General features: G+C 36.7%; 3 protein-coding genes and 1 long non-coding RNA gene across 5 annotated transcripts; 3 read left to right on the plus strand and 1 right to left on the minus strand.

Annotated features, from left to right (window-relative positions):
- The first annotated feature begins 996 nt into the window (after positions 1-996).
- On the plus strand, positions 997-2,435 carry LOC103420005 (glyoxylase I 4-like). The gene is made up of 3 exons (XM_008358081.4): positions 997-1,611; positions 1,806-1,908; positions 1,989-2,435. Exons 1-3 carry the CDS (start codon positions 1,448-1,450, stop codon positions 2,274-2,276), a joined length of 555 nt encoding a protein of 184 aa, XP_008356303.1. The 5' UTR covers positions 997-1,447; the 3' UTR covers positions 2,277-2,435.
- Positions 1,659-4,932, minus strand: LOC103420004 (pentatricopeptide repeat-containing protein At1g09820). The gene is made up of 2 exons (XM_008358080.4): positions 2,785-4,932; positions 1,659-2,249 (listed from the first exon to the last, which is right to left on the minus strand). Exon 1 carries the CDS (start codon positions 4,784-4,786, stop codon positions 2,984-2,986), a length of 1,803 nt encoding a protein of 600 aa, XP_008356302.1. The 5' UTR covers positions 4,787-4,932; the 3' UTR covers positions 1,659-2,249; positions 2,785-2,983.
- A 4,776-nt stretch (positions 4,933-9,708) lies between these two features.
- On the plus strand, positions 9,709-12,559 carry LOC103436121 (B-box zinc finger protein 19-like). Of its 2 annotated transcripts, none has more exons than XM_008374539.4 (5): positions 9,709-10,442; positions 10,992-11,088; positions 11,208-11,323; positions 11,424-11,669; positions 12,253-12,559. In XM_008374539.4, exons 1-5 carry the CDS (start codon positions 10,350-10,352, stop codon positions 12,256-12,258), a joined length of 558 nt encoding a protein of 185 aa, XP_008372761.2. In that variant the 5' UTR covers positions 9,709-10,349; the 3' UTR covers positions 12,259-12,559. The 2 variants fall into 2 exon arrangements, with proteins under 2 accessions (XP_008372761.2, XP_028945554.1); XM_029089721.2 differs by having other exon boundaries at positions 9,837-10,442; positions 10,973-11,088.
- Positions 12,560-16,745: 4,186 nt separating this feature from the next.
- Positions 16,746-17,915, plus strand: LOC139192690 (uncharacterized). The gene is made up of 2 exons (XR_011576970.1): positions 16,746-16,973; positions 17,612-17,915. It is a non-coding gene; the product is annotated as an uncharacterized lncRNA (long non-coding RNA).
- Positions 17,916-20,824: the final 2,909 nt, after the last annotated feature.

A 20,824-nucleotide genomic window follows, 5' to 3' on the forward strand; every position in this document is an offset into this window, starting at 1 on the left:
TCTCATATATTAAACAGTAAACAGGCTACATGTGCTAGAAATTAGAAACACATTCAAAACATTTTGATCATCACCGTTCGAAATTTGCTCAAAAGGACGTATCAATCTCTCGGTGATGATATCTCGCCCCATCTTTCGATTTGGATCTGTTGAGTTTATAAGATCAGAACATAAAGGATGTCAGGTGGGAGAGGAAACATCAAAGAAATTTCTCAATATTTGGCACCTTGCTGTTTCCCTTTCTTACAAGCTTCAAAGAAGTAATGAAAAGGCCTCTATTCAATTAAGGTTGAGTCGAAGTTTTAATCACCACAATCATTTTGTCTTTGCTTTAGGCTAGCAAGCAAACTGTGTGTAACCCTTTGAACTTGAAACGGGTTAAAAAATATTTGCATGGTGTATAATTTTAGTACTTATCTTTTCCTGTACCAACTAGCTTTTGATATAAAGTTATTTCTCTTCCCAATAGTGGAAGAGATCCGAAATTCGAATTTCCTTCTTAATTCTGAGAGAAAAATAGAGGGGCCCTCTACTGTGATTAGGGATGGTTCGGTATGGAATATCGAATCCCAAACCAAAAAATTTCGAGACAGGAATTTGAAGACCAATCCTGGACTAAAATTTCGGTATTTCTAATTTTTAGAATTCTCGAAATGTTTTCGTTATTTCGGGAAGGGATTGGATTTTGAGTTTTGGGTTGAAATTTGAGATTTTTTTGGTTGGGGCTAAAATTTGAGTTTTTGGCCTAAAATTTTTCATATCAATTGAAATTTAGGCTCTTTACCTCTTACCAATTTGAAATTTCGTACCATTTGAAATACCAATTCATTCATACAAAGTCAAATTGACGTTCCAAGGTTTCAAACTACTTAATTTCATATTTCTATTTCTTCTATTTCTAATGTAGTCTACTATCAAACTACTTAAATTCAACATTCAACATGCATACCACACAATAAATATCCTATATATTTTCGGCTCGGTTCGGGATTCCTGAATAATTGAATATGTAATCCCCATTTCTGTACCAAAAAGTTCGGGATTAGTTCGGTATGAATCCCAAAAATTTCGGTATTATCGGTTTGGGGAATTTTCGGTATGGGATCGGGATTGGGATTTTTTGGTTTGGGATTTTTGGGAAAATTTTCCAGCCCTAGACATGGTCGATGTGGCATTCAAAGATATTACACCCTTACTAATATATGAAGGTGTACGGTAGCTAAGAGGAAGACTAGATTTAACTTGTCTGATTCAACTTGTGAGAATCTGCCAGGAAAGTTCCTCGCAAGAGTGAGGATGATGTGCAAAAATTTCGAATTGAACTTGAAAGACGCTCCAAAGTGTGGCTTTATAAAAGGCAGTCCCTTCTAGTCTTGTGATGCAGGGCACACGAAAAATCAAAGAGAGACTAACTAATTGCAAGTGAGAGTTATCGTAAGAGTGTGAAATGGAGATTGAGGAAGTAAGCAACTGCGAGGCACTGCCTTTGCTCTCTTTAAATCATGTGTCCTTGTTGTGCAGATCAGTGTGGACTTCCATGAGGTTCTATGAAGAAGTGTTGGGGTTTGTTCTCATCAAACGCCCCTCTTCTTTCAACTTCAATGGAGCCTGGTTAGCTTTCTCTCTGTTATCATGCTTTTTAGAGTGCCAAAAAAGAATTCGATAAACATAATGCCTATAGGATATACTGGTTTTTCATATGCAGCAAAGTTGAATATCATGGTTGTATTCTGTAAACAAATACACGTGTATCCACGGCTTTGTGTAAAAGAAAATAACAAGTTAATATGTCTGACCTTGTGTAGGTTGTATAGTTATGGCATTGGGATACACTTGATTGAAAGTCCAGCAATGGAAGACTATGAATTGCGACCGATCAATCCCAAGGACAACCACATCTCCTTCCAGGTAAGAGCTGTACTGCTACTTATAGAACCTGTAATATAAATTGTGGTCAAATATAACATTCTTCGGTGATGAACATGCAGTGCACTGATGTTGGACTTGTTAAGAGGAGGCTGCAAGATATGGGGATGAGGTACGTGACAGCCGTGGTGGAGGATGACGGGGTCAAGGTAGACCAGGTGTTCTTCCATGACCCAGATGGGTATATGATCGAGCTCTGCAACTGTGAGAACATCCCAATCATTCCAATCTCTGCTTGTTCCTTCAAGCCCAGAGGCAGCAGTTTCAAGAAGGCACCGACTAGTTGTGGATTCATGGAGACTCTGATGATGGAAAGCTTGAGCCTGGACATGATGAACTTCTCCTTTTGAGTTTCGAAAAGAGTGAAAAGTTTCACTACTTTTTGTCTAAAGAAAAATGTTACAAGTGTACTACAGTGTCTATATATGTATCCTGTCTTGATCTGAAGATAAGTTGTATTGGTTTTCTGCTATGTCTAATAAAGAATTGTGAGGAAGATTGGGTTGTAACTTGTACTGTGTGTATGAATATACTTTATCCCTTGAAGCCAATATATGGCATGTGATTAAGCTCATATTAATGAAAAAAGAAGCTCCCCAATACAGTTCTAGTTATTTTGGCCACATAGAGCTGGATACATATCTTACGGAAGTTTATCTTTCTTCACTAATTATAATTTGAGGTTAAATGAGGCACATAAATTGAATGCATACGGGAAGGTTATGGGCAGATAAAAATAGGTTTCGAAGATTCATATATTTCTTTAAGTTTGACCAGAAATGTCTCCACAAATGAGGCACATAAATTGAATGCTTTTTTTTTTTAAAGTATGATCAACATTCAGCAAGAATCACAGACCTTGAAGAGGTGGGAGAAGAGACGAGAGTGAACTGTCTTGGTTTGATCGGTGGAGTTGAGATGATTGTGATTGATGCTTTTACTCCTATTCTCATTCGTCAAATATTCACCTTCGGATGTGGATGCATACATGGCCGCTTTATATCGAAGAAACATTATGGTTACGGTGAGGCTGAAACCAAGTTTCTCATTTCAGCAGCTAAGAACGAGAGATATTATACAGATGTCCATCTATATCAGGAAGGAAACCTTTGTCCATCATTTCTTCTTTTACTACTTCATAAGTAGTTCGATTTGGGATCAAACCTTTCTCCAACATCTCATTAAGAAGTTTATTTGCAACTTCAAGTTTGCCCTTCATGCAACATCCCTTGATCAACACGTTGAATGTTACAATATTTGCCCGCTTCCCTTCTTTCTCCATCTGTACCCTCACATTCAAAGCTGCCTTCATGTTTCCTTCCCTGCAATACCCATCCATCAAGGTATTGTATGTCACATGGCTAGGACTCAAACCCTTTTTGAACATCTCATTCAATAACCTTTCTGCCTTTCTGGACTCCCCTCCTTTGCACAATCCATCTATTAATATATTATACGTTATGGGATCAGCTTTCAAGCCCCTACTCTCCATTTCATCTAAGAACTTCCTGGCTGTTCCCACGTTTCCTTGCCTACAGAAACCAGAAATTTGGCAGTTAAATGTCGAAGTGTTGGGGGAAACCCCTCTCTCTGACATTGAATGAAACAATGCATATGCTTCCTCCATCCTCTCATCCTTACAGTAAGCATCAATTAGCATATTATAGGTTATAACATTAGGCGCCATACCTTGGTTCCTAATGTCATCAAACAACTCTCTAGCTTCCTTCATCCTCTTCTTCTTGCAGAACCCATTTATGAGTGCATTGTAGGTAACTATATTTGGCTTCAAACCAAGTCGAAGCATTTCATCCCGCAAACCACAAGCCTCGTCCAGCTTCCCATTACAACATAACCCATTAATAAGTGAATTATATGTAACCACATTGGGTTTCAAACCCTGCTTCATTTCCTCGAAAACCTTGAGTGCAGATGCGACATTTTCATCTTTACAGAACCCATCAATCAAAATATTAAAAGTAATCTCATTCGGGCGAATATTATACGCCACCATCTCCTTCAAAATGGCATCGGCTTTGTGCATCTTCCCCAAACCGCCCATTTTGCAATACCCGTCAATAAGAGAATTATAAGTAACCACATTCGGTGGGATCCCACGAGCCTTCATGTCGTTAGTAATATCCCTTGCCTTGTTCAATTTCCCAACTTTACACAACCCATTAATCACAATATTGAAAGTGAACAAATCAGCCTCTATCCTCCTCCTAATAATCTCTTTGTACACATACTCAACACACCCAATTTCATTTTCCTTCACCAAACCACTCAACAAAGGGTTACAAGCCAATTTCGACAACTTAAACCCGTAATCACCGGCTCTCTGAAACGCCTCGAAACCCAACCGGGTCCTCATATTTTTCACATATGCCAACACCAACATATCAACTATAACACAATTTGCACAAAACTGACTCCCACCCATTGGAAGCAAGTGAAAAATCGAAGAAACTGAATGATTTTCATGGCTTCTAACAAATCTATCCAAGAAAGCTCTGATATCCGAGTACTCTTTCACATTTGCTAGGGAGTGCAAGAGCCTACAAGTAAGTTCAAGAGGGTGAGTAAATTTGTGATCCTTCTGGGACCAAGTGAAGTACCTCAGTATTATCTTTGAGTCAGCTCCCGCGTCGAACAGTTGGCGGGCAACTGTCACAAAGCTCAAGTCTTTGAGATGGGTTTTGAACTCCGACCAGTGTTGCTTTTCTATGAGCTCTGAAATTAATGGGAGGTTGAATGGCGGTGATGTTGGAGTTGTGGAGGTGGAAGTTGAGGAGCAGAGTCTGGTGCAGGTTCGGCCGGCATGGAGGCATGCGGAGGAGGAGGAGAGGAGCTTCAGCATTTCTTTGTGGCGGGAAAATTAAAATTGGAGGGAAAAAAAAGGGGAAATTAAATTAGGGTTTGAGTTTGTTCGTAGCCATGGCGGTTCTTCTCGGTGTAAGCTCCAACGGCCATTTCTGTGGAGTTTCTGGAGGATTAGTTCAACGGCTGCCGCGTTTTTATGTTTAATGAGTGCCGGCCTGCCGGGCCTTAAACTGGCCGGTCTGGGCCTAGGAATGAAAGCCCATTTCACTTGTTTTTAGTGTTTGAAAAGTTCATCATAAATTTTTTGGATAAATTACATTTTATATCTTCAGGTTTAAGATCGATTGCAACTTCTTACAATATCTTTAAAGTATTTCAATTTCATGCATTTACTTATCATTTTATTTTAATTTCTTACCTTCGTTAGAAAATTCGTTAAGTAAACTGTTAAGTGATGATGTGGCAAATATGAGATCCACATTTGTGCTGACGTGATTGCCAAATTTGTGCTGACATGGCTACCAAAATTGTGCTACGTAGTAAAAAAATAATTTTTTATGCATTTAAAATATAATAATTTACCTTATTTAAAATTAAAATTAAAATAATAAAAAAAACCCTGGAACCCACCACCTTCTTACTCTCCTCCACTCTCTTTGCCTCCCCTACCATACAAAAAACCCACCCGCAACCGACCCCTTCTCCGCAACCCAAACCCCCCCCCCCCCATCCCACCCCAACCCAAACCCCAAAAAACCCAGATTTGTAATCAACCAAAAAATATGTGTGTGTGTGTATGTTCTAAAACAGATTACCCAAAAAACCACATATTTTCGGTGACCTCCTCCATCTTTTTCTCTTCCTCCTTCTCTCATTCTAACCTCGAATAGGCATCGATCGGACCCATGAGATGCGGCCAACAACAACATCGAAAGGGGATTTTGGTATTTGACAATTGAAGGAGTGTTGTTCTTCCTGGGTTTTTTGGTTGATTACAAATAATCTGGGTTTTTTGGGTTGGGGGGTGTTGCAAGGGAGGGGTGGGATGGTGGGGTTTGGGTTGTGGGTGGGTTTTTTGGATGGGAGGGGGGGGGTGAAGAGAGTGGAGGAGATGGAGAAGGAGGGTCAGGAAGATGGGTTTCAGGTTTTTTTTTTTTAATAGGATAAATTATTATATTTTAAATGCATAAAAAAAACTTGTCACATGACACAAATTTGGTAGCCACGTCAGCATAAATGTGGATCTCATATTTATCACGTTATCACTTAACGGATGTATGAAATTGAAATAAAATGATAAGTAAATATATGAAATTAAAATATTTTAAAGATGTTGTAAGAAGTTGCAATCGATCACAAACCTGAAAGGATAAAATGTAATTTACCCATTTTTTTTTGTTTTTATGCTTTTGTCTTTTTGTTCTTTTGTCAATATCTTAAACAAAATTGGTTGAGGAATGGGGAACGACGAAAATTATTAAAGAGACCTCAATCAAATTTTATATTGTAATGAGTTTTTGTCATTTAAACAAGAAAACAAAGCTATGAGTGTTACCATTCAAATTTGATACATGAACACGCACGCACATATATATATATATATATAACGCATAATTTTAATTATTTGTTTAACATTGATAAAATTATACTTAGAAAATCACTTCAAACTTAATAATTTAGAAACACATAAAAACTAATTTATTTTGTATCGTAAGAAGGAAATAAAAAAACTCCAAGTTTACAAGTAGATAAAAATGAGTTTAGTTTTTCATCTAAGCTTTTAAAGTGTTTTTGTATAAATCGTGATGTGTTTTTTCTTATTTACTAACATTGTCAATATGGGATTAAAAAAATAATGATGTTTTTAAGTCTTTAATTGATATGTATAAGTAATAAATGGGTACTAAATTAAACTTTTTTATGACACGTCATATGATTTACAAATTTTATCTAAAAATTTGGTCAACACATTACTCTTTGTTGAAGATTAAACTTGAATGGGAACAAATGTTTAAAAATAACAACCCACATAGCTACTAGCTACTAATTAAAAATAAATTAACAACCAAATAAAAATTCATAAAAATTGAAAAGAATAAACATGCACTTAGCATTTCAAACTTAGGACCTCTCGTTAATTTTAAACAACAAAAACCATTGATTCTAATTAAACTTCTTGATTATTTAGCCAAATTTTATATATTTATAATTTGTAAAAATTGAAAGGTAAATAAGCACACATGGTGTTTTGACAATAAATTGACTAAAGGGTCTTAGTTTTAATTCATTTTTTACAGACATGATTTTTACAAAGTGATTTATTGTCACAGCCCGTCCCAAATATATAATTTTCGACGATGTGGAATGATGGAATTACCCTTGGACGTTGAGAATTATTATGGATGTTGTGGGTTAGACTTAAGAGTGTGGACCAATTAGTTATATTCCTCTATTATTGGAACCAATTAGAACTAAGTGTTCTCTTAGTTATGATTGATGGCTTTTGGACCACACATACCCACCTACCTTCTCTCTCATTCCCGTGTTCTCTCTCTCATCTCTCAGACTCTCTCTCTCTCTTCCCTCTTTCGTACGAACAAGCTTCGAACTTCCCCTTTCAGGCACGGATCGAAGCTTTAAAGGTAAGGTTCTTGCTCATTGTAACCTCCTGAGTATATTGGTACCCTTGTTTGGAAGTGAATGCTTCGAAAACTCGAGAAACCCTAACCCTGATTTTGTGCATTGTTCATGCACACGTAAAACCTTGTGTTTTAGGGAATTCTAAGGACATAGGAAGCTTAAGGAGGTCCTCACGAGCCTAGGGGTACTTCGTTGGAAGGATTTGGACGTCGGATGACTGAGATCGATGTGTTTCTAGGTAAGCCAAGCTATCGACCTTTCTCAGGAAAAATCTAGTAGAATTAAGCCTTGAAACTTGTATAATGTGATTCTACATGCTATTAGCTTCATTTTGGTACCAATTTCATGAAAAATGGTGAAAAATCGAAGGAGAATAGTGATTTTAAAGTTTTACCCAGAAACTGGCGAAGTCGTCGACGACCGGCGACTCACCGGAGAAGAAAGGGGAATATTCCGTCAGTTAGTTTGAACGGTTACCGTTGGACTTAACGGAATATTCCTGACGGATTCCCTGCGCGTGGCGGCGCGTTTTGCCGTGCACTTGTCGGCGCGTGAGGTGTCCAAAAATTAATCTAAAATATGGGGATGTTCCTGAAGTTGTGTAGGTTCCTGTGGTATATTCATATACCCATTTTGAGCTATGTATGAGAAGTTATTAGTTAGTTTTGCATATGTGCTTTAAAATAACGTTTTTATAGTTAATTCGCATATAGGTGAGACTTATCCCAAGGACGAGCGTATCCAATGATGACTTAGGGGTTACGACCCGTCGACATATCAGTGAGTGGGCTTTTGGTTTTCAATATATATTTATATACTTTATACTTTCCCATAAAAATGTGTTTGAATGATAATATGCCATAAATGCCATGCATATAAGTTTATAATTCATACATGAATTGGTATGTGATGCTTTATATATATAAATGTGGTGATGTGGACGCTCAGGTAAGCTCAGGTAAGTTGCGTTTGGTTATGTGAATCATCAATGATGCGATATGTGATTGAATAATGTTGAGCTCATAAAACTGCACTTAGGGTGATTGTGATTTAGCCATAGATATGGCACATGCCTGTTTATTATGTCACATCTCACACTATATGCTCATATTGGATCCAATTTAGGTGCACAATCTTGTTGTACAAACCTTACTTATGGTTCCGACTTGTAGGTGACTGGCGAATTATCGCCCAGTTATTATGTGAGAGTAGTATTGAGCATGATTGTATTACACCCATTATTGTCGTATAGACCTTTTTGTTTGGTTCCGACTCTTGTGCAATATATTTCCGTATAGGTCATATTAGTGACTCCGGCTAGAGTGACTTTTGAGCTATTAATTTAGCCGTACAGACTATCACAAGGGTTCCGGCTAACATGCTATGTTTCTATGAAATTGTTCTTACCTAAATTGTTTATTCTATTATATCTTGGCATGGCATATATATATGATTATGATTACGTGATACATGAATTGAATTGATATGATTTCATATATATATATATATTTATGTATATGCTTATATCTTGATTCTGGAAAAAATTATACATGTTTTACAGCGAGAGGTTAGATATGTTGATAAATGAAATGGTTTTGTAAAACATTTGTTTTTGCCCACTCACGTTTTCTGTTTTGCGCTCCTCCAAGTTTTAAGTAAGCTTGTTGTTGGTGGCTTGAGGACGTCGGTAGTTCTGATCTACCTAAATAATAGTAGGACATTCCTAGTACTGTATAACTAGTACTTGTCCTACTGCACTGCACCTAGACTTATTATGCTTTAAGTAGGAGTGTTTACTTTGTAACTAACTCCTATCACTTCTTGTTTAGTAGTGCACTCTAGTAATTCGGTTTTTAATTATTCGTATATTTTTTATCTCTATTGCTTCCGTACTATGCATATGGTTACGTCACTCTCACGTGTCGGCCAGCATGCCTTGATCTCGGTCAGGGTATGTCATTTATAATATGAACGGTTCAGATCATAAGTACAAAGTTCTGTAATTCAAACACGAAAAATTTTAAATAAAATTTTGTACACATCCTTGAATAATCAATCATCATTTAAAAAAATAATAAAACAGATAAATGGAGAGGACACAAAGACTGCTAAAATCATTTTCCTTCGTAAAACAAATTTTGTTTTTAATTTGATTACCAGATCTTGAAGAAAATAATAGGTTGGTAATGTTCATGATGTCACGTCCTTCCCATCCACTCATATATTTGTGCACTCCAAAGATGCTTTGTGGACGGCAATGCAGGATCGAAGCTGTAAGCAAATCCATCACAGCAAAGCAACAACATTTACTAGAAACTCAATGGGCCCCATGTCAGATATCCAACAGGTGGCTGAGAATCCCCCATCAGCCAGCCACCATCGAATCTCAGCCCCACCTCCTGCGTTTTCAAAACTTGTGGCCGAGCTCCAATCTTTCAAGCTTTCTCAAAGTTCCACAGAGAGATAGAGAGGAGAGAGAAAGAGAGGAGAGAGAGAGGGTTTGTGTTTTGAGCTAACAAAGTTGACAAGTCCAACGTATTTATTTTATCATATTATCTGTTGCCATTGCTTGTCAAATTTCAGATAGTGTTATATATATTATATACATTTGTGTATTTATATATTCGTTTGTTTATAATTTATACTACTATTATTGTTTTGGCTTCCGGAATCTCCCCTACAAAAACCAAACACAACCCACTTTTATCTCTGTCTAAAATTCGAATCCTTTTCCTGTTCTTAGTCCTCCCCATCGTTATTGACTTCACCAAACACACCCAAATCGATCTTGCTGAATTGGGTTCGCTTAAAGTTTCATACTTTTTATGCTTTCTGGATTTCGGATTGGACTGGATTGGATTGAATTGGACTGGATTGGATTGGATTGTGAGCTTTTGTGCTGTGTTATCTTTGCGGACTGGATTGAAGAAATATGAGAGTGGTGGAAGGGATTAGTAATTATGAGAACACTTTGTGATTCCTGTGAAAGCGCAGCCGCAATCGTGTTTTGCGCTGCCGACGAGGCTGCTCTTTGCCGCGCCTGCGACGAGAAGGTATGATTTTTTTACCGTTTGACTGTTAATATTTTTCAAAGTTTTTACAGTGCCCAGTTAGCAGTTTCATAAGTTACAGCAGGAAATCTAGGTAAAAAAGTACCAAGTAATGATGTTTTTAGTTTGCTGGGTGCAAATTGGACCGCATATTATCTGGTTGAATTGTTAGTTGCTCCATGTTTAACTAATGTGAGCTAAGCAGACGTGGGTTAAGTCAGTTGGCCGAGGCAGTCTGCCCGCCTCGTGCCCTCAAGATCAAATCATGCTTAATCGCAAATCTTTTCCGCAAATTAGAATAGTTTAGAATATATGTCCTTTAATGAAAGGGTAAAAAGGTTCCTAGAGTGAAAAACTAGAGGAAGAATTGGAGCTAGAAATATATTAGTGACTGAGTGAGAATGCTTGTCGAAAATCTTTGGATATTGGTTATGGTAAATGCTGGCATTGCTAATTGGTCACAAATTTTGGAATTTACTTTTGTTTTTCATGTTTGTGTAATCTCTGTTCGGCTTGTATTCGAGATGCTTTAGACTGTTGATCGGATGGCAGGTTCATATGTGCAATAAGCTTGCTAGCCGGCATGTTCGCGTTGGTCTTGCAACTCCAAGTGAGGTTCCCCGCTGTGACATTTGTGAAAACGCACCTGGTATGCAGGCCTATTTTTCGATTCTATCTATTCCCTGCTGATAAATGTCTTAATGTTGTTGGAAAGAAAGAAAAGAAACATAACGACGCTCATTCTATCTTCTTGGAAACTACGTGTAGCTTTCTTTTATTGCGAGATAGATGGAAGTTCCCTCTGTTTGCAATGTGATATGATTGTTCATGTTGGAGGCAAAAGAATGCATGGAAGATATCTTGTACTGAGACAAAGAGTTGAGGTGGGTTTGTTGATCCTACTTACTAAGAATCGGATTATTTTATCTTCACGCAAGTGTTGGGGATGACTTAAATGTTTTACACTATTTGGTTGTTCCGTAGTTTCCAGGAGATAAACCTGGTAATAGTGATGACCCAGCTTCCCAACCCATTGATCCAGCTGAGATCAGAAGAGTACAACAACACCATCCACCTAGAATGACAATAGGAGAGAACCCGCAAAATCACCGGGTGTCCCCTATTCGTGCTTCAGATGCCAATGCTGATGGGCATGTAAAGATGGATAATAAGTTGATTGATTTGAACATGAAGCCTCATCGGATGCATGGACAAGCTTCAAACAAAGAGGTACGTGCTTTCATTTTTTAGTACGATCGGCTTGATCCTAGCTCTGTTTTTGTTTTAGCATGTATCTCAACGCTGCAAACGGAACATTCTCACAGTCATATAGAACGGTTCCCATCTGTATTTCACAATAGTTGCTTACTAGGGATAAATTGCAAAAGTTTGTAATGTATGTGCAGCTAAACTAAGAACACAAGCCGGTTTCCTTCATAAGCTAAAAAATTGAAGCCGGAAAGGCAGCTAAATTTGGAACTCGTAAGTTGAGAATTGCCATCGTTACTTGTGTCTAAGAAGAGAGTTTGCATTTTCTATACATCTATTTGTTTGTTGCATTTCACAAGTATATAATAGACACATCTTGTACTCAAGTCCGTCTTTCGGACATCATGAAAGCAAGCTGACGTTATTAGAGAAACGATACTTCTGTGTTTTTGTGTCGATTATCAGATTCGGAATGCTCACACTTCAAGTTAGCATTGTTCTACGACCTTGTGCATAACTCCACAGAACACATTCTCTCTATTGATATACTCGAATCACTTTAACTAGATCAGTGCATAACCTGTCGGCTTTTCGTGTTAATCAGGACTAGCATCGGCATATCTGGAATCATCGGCTCTAGCAGATTACGTCGCTAGCGAGTCGCAAGAAGGGTGCTTCCAGTGTACCTTTGTTGTACTGCTGCTTCGTGTAAAACTGTAAAATGGGCATTTGATCTTTATGTAGTTCAGTTGTGCAGAGGAAATAATCGTAAAAAGGTATCCATAACTTTGCTTCAAAAGAAAAACATATTTTTGCAAGTGCTTGTATATGCAAAAACTGAGGACCTTCTTGTTTTTGTAGTTGCACTGAAATTTGAGAATTTTAAAAGTACTTGTTCAATTCTGAGAAAACGGTTTGAATAACATGTTCAACGTAAGTTTTATTCAGCCATCTAGTATGGTCTAATGGTATTCCTCTTCATCTGTAAGTAAGAGGTTTCATCCCATTCTTTTTAGTGGAGATAATATCGTTGTTCAAAAAAAAAAAAACTTTTATTCAGATATTTTTTCGATAGGTTATGGCCTTCAATGGGTTACCGCCTTCTTCTTGGATCAATTTTTTTTGCCTTAGAAATTAATGAGTATTCAAGTAATTTAGTTACAGTTATCATTTTTTAAAACAAAATATTGGATCCAAGAAGGATTGGAGTTGCAACTAAGGCCATTTTGATATTTTGGAAGTCATGTACGAATTTTATAAAGGAGTTTTCTTTAAGATAGTTTTTCAAGGAATTTTTTTTTTTTGGGACAATTTTTAAGATTTTCTTTTAAACAATGGATTCATGCAAAGTTCAACAATAAAAGTTTCGACTTCATCAAGGGTAGCATCTCAATCTAACTAATTGAATAATCTCACTAATTTTAGATTTTATTTTTCTTTAACAGCCCATTTAATTTATGATTTAATAACCATTTATGAGAGAATTACAAAAAGACGCTTGTGTTTGTGGGTAGAAGTACACCTGTTCTTTTTTCTCTTAATGTTGGAGAAAAGTGAAAAACTAATATAATAACTATAGATTCCACTTAATCAATTGTAATATTATATTTGCTTGTTGGAGCAAAATTTCTTTCAAGAAGAAATATCTCCGCAGATATTTAGATCGAACAATACCGGAAGTACTTTTTGCAAATGTATGGTATGAATTGTGTACCTTCGCCCATTGATGTAACCCCATTTACTATCTAAATACCTCCACTCGTGTAAATTTCGTTCCTCTCCACGTCGTAGAAAAGTCTTAAGTTATCCAATCATGCGGATTTAGATCTCATCCAGATTTAAATTGTGGGAATCTTATGGATCTTCACATCCTAACCGTTTATCGTACATTGTACGGTCATAAATCATCTTGAAAAATTTATTTAAAATTAAACACAAATAATATCTAACGATAACTGATTGCACGATGTATAATAAACGATCATAATGTGAGGATCTCCAGCATCCCACAAAGAGAATAAATTTTTCATTGTGACAGAAACACGGATGGTACACCACGTGTTTTTTTTGTAAGTAATGTGAAATTTTATTTTTTAAATTATTAATTTTTTAACACATATATCTCATTATTTATATAATAACACGTGATGTATCATTCCGTATGTCAATCACATTGAAAATCTCTCCGCAAAAAGGATATCCTCACCCCAATTACGCAACCACTATTCCCGTGCGGCATGCATTGAAAAGGACACGTAATTACTCAAGCTCTCTCGAGGTTATGCAACCAATTCTACTTAAGTGCTTATGCAACCAACCATACCCTTATCCTACTTACGACGTCGTTTCTGTAACTACAAAATATTTAGGGTCCCTCATTGGCTGAAACGAGAAAATCAATATTTATATGTAAACTGATCTTTTTTTAAGGAAAATTAACGAAAAATGCTTAAAAACTTTGATTTTTAATCAAAATGATAGAAAGTTGTAGTAAGTGAATAGTATCAGGAGTGACTTTTTAGAGTAAAAATGTCATTTCCGTTAAAAGTGAATAGTATCGGAAGTGTTTCGTTAAAACTTTTTTTTTTATTGGAAATTATATTTATTGGAGGATGAAAATTTTAAAGACTTTCTAACATAAGGGCCTTGCACCGGTGCATCTTTTGAATGCCTTCCACAACGCCTTTGATTGCAACCAACATATAAATTTAGTGGTGTTATTAGTTAGATGTTTGTCCTGTGTTCAAAAATTGATCTATTAATTCAATGGACATTTGTCACTTGAGAATCGGTGACAAGAGGGGACTTGGGAGGCACTCATGTGTAGGGGGCCAACCTTTGGGTGACATTGATCGATATTATCCTAAACCTACATCTTATAATGATTTGTTTAGATATTACTTTTCAATGATTAAAACCGTTTTTAGAGAAAATATTTTTGGATTTTAAAAGCACTTGATGTGCTTTCTGTAAGAATCACCAATATGAGAACCTTTTGGTAACATTTTATAAAAATTGTTTTGTAAAATGAAAATGACAAATAGGATTGTGCATTTTATGATTTGAGAATGCATTTGGTAATTTAATCCGATAACAATTTTTTAGAATGAAAACAATGAAAATACTACCAAATGTAAATATATGTATAGATAAATTTGTGTTTGGTAATAATTAATGGTGGTGGCTATGGGATGGTGGTTAAGAACAAGATTAGTGTTGGTAGAAATGGTGGTTGGCATAGTGGTAGTAGTGGTGACAATAAAGGTGTTAGCAGTGGTGAGATATAGGTGATGACAATAAAGGGGAGGTGGGAACTGATGGAGAGAATGGTTGTGATGGTTATGGTACAGGAGGTTGGAGGTTGTGAAGGTGGTAAAGGATGGTTGTGTTAACAATGGTTGTGATGGATGATTGTGAAAATGGTGGTTGATATGATGGTGGAGGAAATGGTGAAGGTGGTGGTGGCCATGGTGAGGATAATGAAGGTGGAGAATATGGTGATGGTGGTGGGAGGTGGTGGTGATGGACGCAATAGTGGTGGCCGCATCAATGAGACAATGAAGGTGGTGATGGCTATGGTGGCAGGGGTAATAGTGTGGAAAATATGGTGGTTGTGTTAATGGTGGTGGTTGTGATGGTGGCGCTTGTGGCGAGGGTGATGGCTATGGAGAATATAGTAGTGACAATGATGGGTGTGGGAGGTGGTGGTGTAAAAGATGGTGGCGGTGGTGATGATGATGGTAAGATAGTGGTGGTTGTGGCAATGGCGATAACAATGGAGACAACAGTGGTGGCGTGCATGATTTTATTTTTTTTACTCTAACTTTGTTTTATAATGTACCTCTTATTTTCTATTATTTTGAAAAATGTTTTTGAAAAGCATAGGAAATATCAATTTGATATTCTACATAACTTAGAAAAAATATTATTTTCTACATTTTGTTGTAAAATCAGCAATGCGTGTGCAGTGGAATAAATGAAATAAGACACAATATTTACGAGGTTCCTCTACAGTCAATATGACTGGAGTACGTCCTCAGGGCAGCAAGGGTGCTTTCATTTATAATCTGAAATAATAGGAGTATAAAGGTTACTCTCTCTATTCTCTCATCTCTTCTTCCTCTTTTTTCTCTCTTCGTTCCATTTCTCTTCTCTGCCGAGTCTTTCATAACTCCTCTTTCTTTCCTCTGTATGTTTTCATTTTATAGGCAAAATATTATTGTAGTAACACTATTCACTTTACAAACTTTCCTCAAATGAATAGTGAAAATACTGTGTATAAATAGTAACCCAACCGTTTTTCTTCATATGAATAGTAATCCATCTGATTTTTCTTGGGATGAATAGTAACAAACTATTCATGTGGGCCATCCACGTATTATATTACAACACATTGTCATTTTTTGAGTTTATTTTCACAAAACATGAAACTGTTGTAAATATTATGTGGATGGCCCACATGAATAGTTTGTTACTATTTATTCACATTATTTTCACTATTCATTTGTGGAAAATTTGTAAGGTGAATAGTGTCCTCTTTGATTATAAAATGAATGAGAGGAAGAGGAAGAAATGGGTTCACGGGAGAGAAGAAGGAAAAGGAAGAAAGGAAGAAAGGAAGAGAGAGAGAGAGGAAAGAAGAGAGAGAAAGAAGAGGAAGAGAGAATAGAGGAAGATGAGAGGAGATAATAGAGAGAGTTATCTTTGTACTCCTATTATTTCAAATTATAATGAAAGCGCCGCTGCTGCCCCGAGGACGTACTCCAGTCACACTGACTGTAGAGGAACCTCGTAAATTTTGTGTCTTGTTTCATTTATTCCACTGCACCCACAGTCGATTTTACAACACGTTATCAGCACGAGAAGCTCTCATGTCAGTGGAAAGCACAACGCCACAAATCCTGTTCACCTCCTTCAGCTGGAATCTCACAGATAAGAAACAATTTTCATTTCATCTTCAAATCTCAGTACAATTGATTTACTTGAAGCAACTATATATATTGTTGTATGACTGTATATCATCATTTGCAGAAGCAAAAGAGTACATACTCAAAATTCGTAAAGAATTTGACAGCCATGTAAATAGCCTCGGAACTCTAACTTGCGGACCTCGGATTGAAATACTTTCTTCTTGAAAGTTGTTCGTCTGCTCAGTATCTACAACATATCAAAATTTCAGAAAATGTTAACGGTGCGATCGTGGCAGATGTCTGAAATACCAAACCAGTTTCCAATTTCCGCAGAAAACTGGGCAGCCACCTTATGAGTACCAAAACGCCATTTCGATAGCTCAAATCGAAATTGTTTCTTCACGAAAGTTGTTTGGTATCCTCTTATCCATATCATACTAAATTTTGAATTAAAACTAACGGTTAGATCTTCTCATAAGTTGCAGACACTCTTGACTCCAAAACTTATGGGAACCGTTTCGACTTTTTCGAAACTCACCGGAGGAGGAACACCAATTGGAACTAATTGTTACTATTATTTACTGAGTAACCAAAATGACTTCGAACTGTGAAATAATAATAAAAATAAAAGGGATGAAACAAAAGAAGTGGCAGACCAAGAAAATGAAAAAGCAAAACATGAGGACTTAATCATTGCATTTTCTGTTTTGGCATATTTATGTGCATGGTGTTGGTTTAAAGCCCATGTCACAAGTTCTATTAAAGCAATTTATTTATAGTGGGTAGAATTATTACCCTTTGCTTTAAAGCTTTGATATTTATGTGAATGGTGCTGAATCAAAGCCCTTGTCACAAGCTTTATTTACTTTAAAGCAATTTATTTACCATGGACGGTTTTACCGCCTATTGCTTTAAGTTTTGATGGTGCTGAATTAAAGCCCTTGTCACAAACTTTATTTACTTAAATGCAATTTATTCATTATGGCTGGAATTACCGTCTATTGCTTTAATTTATTTATTGTACTTATCTTTTGTTACTATGAATATATACAGGACCTGAAGTTCCTTGATCAGATCAGAACCTGCAGTTTCTTGATCCTCATCATATAAAATGATTGGACCCGAAGTTCCATCATACAAAAGGATCTGGCATGAAGTCCCTTGATCCTGAAGATCAGGACATGAAGTTCCTAGATGAGTACCGTAAGTTTGAAGTGCCGCAGTGCCTTAACTTAATTGTAATAAAAGCCATAAGAGTCTTAGTTTACAGACTATTAAATAAGGACCAGAAGTTCCTTATGTCCATACTCAAAATGGTTTAGCAGAAGCCTTTATTAAGCGAATGAAATTGATTTCCCGCGCTCTGCTCATGAAAACGAAATTGCCAATTTTCTACATGAGGACATGTAAACTTTACATGATGCATTATTAATTCGGTTGAGATATGTTATCAACCATCAATACTTCTCAGTACAACTCGGGTTTGGGAACCAACGAAACATTATACATTTACGAGTTTTTGGTTGTGTTATCTATGTACCTATTGCACTGCCACAACGTACTGAAATGGGCATTGATGTTGAACATCATCTATCATTCAATATTTAGAACCCTTGACTGGGGATATATTTACCGCTTGGTTTGCGGACTGTCATTTTGATAAGACAATTTTCCTGCCATTAGGGGGAGAAAATAATATCGTTCCAGAAGAACGATGAGAAAATATCATTCCAAAAGAATGATGAAAAAAGACCGTTCCAGAAGAACGAAGAGAATTTGTCTTATTTTGATTCACAAAGCAATCAATGAGAAAATGAAATATGAATAATTGAATGATGCAACGAAAGTGATGAAATCATATATACTTACTGCAAATGTGCCTACAAGAATTGATGTCTCAGTTGGATAAAATAATGAGACAGTAAATGATTTATCTGTTGCACGCCTGAAGCATGGCAGATTTTTAGACTCAAAAGGTTCAGTTATTCGAAAGAAGAATAATATGGCACTACTGAACTATTGCATTCCCGAAGCATAACTGTTGCATGCCAGAAGCATGACAGTCACCGCATGGATACACGTCCCAGATAGGACAATCCACAGACATGGGAATGTTGATGTCTCATACACGAAGCATAATAGACATATAGGTTCCAATGACTCAACTCCCGGAAGTGGAGATTAAAATCCAAGCTCTATAACACTCAAGAGGAGGTTATGATCCACATTCTCTCAATTATGACTATCCTGGAAGAGATAGCGTCATGCCCTTGAAGAGGCAATGGATATCCAAAGAAATGAAAAGCTTTTATGCATGCGCATGCACATGAGAATATGGGATCACGGATTGATGATAACCAATGATAATTTTGGTTTTTACAAGTAGCTACTAAATTCATCAATGAGTTGTGTTAATATTGAGTCACGTTCTTTTGTTCGTCGACAAAAGAAAAATTATTGGCCAAAATGGAGAAAGGCAATTCCATTACAAATTTTGTAAGAACGTGGGCAAATGAACCTATATATATTTGAATACAATACAAATAGCCAAAGAATGTTAAACCAAGGAGGTTATATATGGGCATTTGTAATATAGTGTAATACACTTACATGATATGACACAAAGTTGTAAACGAGTTCATATGAATGGAGAATTATATACGAAGGGTTGTGAGTCGCCCACATTATATTTCCATAAGTAAATCCCTCAAGTATACATGGGAGCAAATTGCTCTGTATAAATTCCAAAGGAAAATGTGTCATGAAGTGTAGAAAACCCTTGAAGGATTCAAATTGCTTGAAGTAAGCCTCTGAAGGGTAAAACATAAAATATGTACTCAATACCAATGGATGATATAAATTGCCTTAGTGAGTACTATCATTATGATATTGTTGCAACATACTAAAATCTCTTGCAAGAGTCAATAACATTAAATTATAACTCTTGAAGAGTTGATGATATTAAATTGGGACTCCTGAAGAGTCTAGAAAAAATTATAAAGTGTTGAAGGAATTATTGTCTCGAGCTGCAGATCGAACAATCTACCAACACGAATCTTATCCATGATATTTATGATATTAAAAGAACCATATGGATTGAAGATTATGAGTTGAATACTCATATGATGAAGACACTAAGAATAATCATTTATCTTCGTGAGGGTAAAGATAAATTAATATTTGGTCCAGAAGTACCACATCTTAGTGAAGTATATGCTTTATTGTATTTGGCACAATACATTGAATGAAATAAAGCTTATTTATTAATATCTCCAAGAAATTACAGATATATACATACACATGAGTTAAAATAAACAAACAGGATGGAGCCTTCACAAAGGTTGCTCATGTGAAGCCTCAGTACTCGGAAGTACCCCAGAAGGGGGAGGCACTGGAGATTGATCATGTGGCACCCCAGTACTTAGCAAAACACCAGAAGGGGAAGGCATCAGTTGCTTTCGGAATCTAGCAACGAACCTCTGGTGATCACTTTGAATCCGACTTTCGGATTCCTGCAGTTGGACGAGCTTTCTTTTCATGCTCGTAGAGTAACTATTTGCAAGCACGTGTAACACCCTATTCTCGTGCTTGAGCCCTCTGATCTCTTGTTTAAGACTTGTCATCTCTGCCATCAATGATTTAATTTGGCGAGTTTGAGCAAGTAAGCGTTGGCCCATATTGGACACAGAGCCAGCACACTGAACACTAAGAGCCAAGGAGTCTTGAACGGCCGACTCTTCAGACCGTTCTGAAAGGATCTTGTTATCCCTTGGAGTGAGAAGATTCCTAGCTACCACAGTAGCGGTTATGTTATTCTTCATCATAGAGTCCCCAACCGTAAGAGGACCATTAGAAGATAAGAAGGACGGGCGCCATATATTATCTTGACGCTGCTCGTCTGTATCACTCCTAAGACTCAAATCTAAGCAAATGTTAGATGGGCAAGTCATTTTTCAGAAATGATGAAGGAAAAATAGAGGTCAAATAAAATTTCAGAAGTGCAAGAAGGTGGAAATTTCTCAAGTAGCAACTTTCTGAACATACTCTTGAACGCAATTGATGTCTCTATAAAAGAAGAGGCAACAGAGCCGCTTGTTCAAAGATCGAAGCGACACGGCTCTCCGAATTTCAAAAAGCCAGATTTTCCTGAATAAAGTTCGTTGTCATTTTTCAGACGTAATCTCAGCTTTTCAGATATCGCGTGCAACTTTGTCAAAGATCTCTGACAAAGTTGAAAACGCGTAAATCTTACTGTTCTATTTACAC

This window comes from Malus domestica, chromosome 02 (assembly GCF_042453785.1).
Source record: "Malus domestica chromosome 02, GDT2T_hap1".
NCBI lineage: Eukaryota > Viridiplantae > Streptophyta > Magnoliopsida > Rosales > Rosaceae > Malus > Malus domestica.

What these genes read in the sequence shown, in the direction of transcription:
- LOC103420005 (XM_008358081.4), top strand. Translation starts at nt 1,448, where the DNA reads ATGGAGATTGAGGAAGTAAGCAACTGCGAGGCACTGCCTTTGCTCTCT. An exon ending in TTCAACTTCAATGGAGCCTG is followed by an intron (nt 1,612 to 1,805) that starts GTTAGCTTTCTC and finishes GACCTTGTGTAG; the next exon opens with GTTGTATAGTTATGGCATTG. An exon ending in ACAACCACATCTCCTTCCAG is followed by an intron (nt 1,909 to 1,988) that starts GTAAGAGCTGTA and finishes ATGAACATGCAG; the next exon opens with TGCACTGATGTTGGACTTGT.
- LOC103436121 (XM_008374539.4), top strand. Translation starts at nt 10,350, where the DNA reads ATGAGAACACTTTGTGATTCCTGTGAAAGCGCAGCCGCAATCGTGTTT. An exon ending in GCCGCGCCTGCGACGAGAAG is followed by an intron (nt 10,443 to 10,991) that starts GTATGATTTTTT and finishes ATCGGATGGCAG; the next exon opens with GTTCATATGTGCAATAAGCT. An exon ending in TACTGAGACAAAGAGTTGAG is followed by an intron (nt 11,324 to 11,423) that starts GTGGGTTTGTTG and finishes GTTGTTCCGTAG; the next exon opens with TTTCCAGGAGATAAACCTGG.
- LOC103420004 (XM_008358080.4), bottom strand. Translation starts at nt 4,786, where the DNA reads ATGCTGAAGCTCCTCTCCTCCTCCTCCGCATGCCTCCATGCCGGCCGA.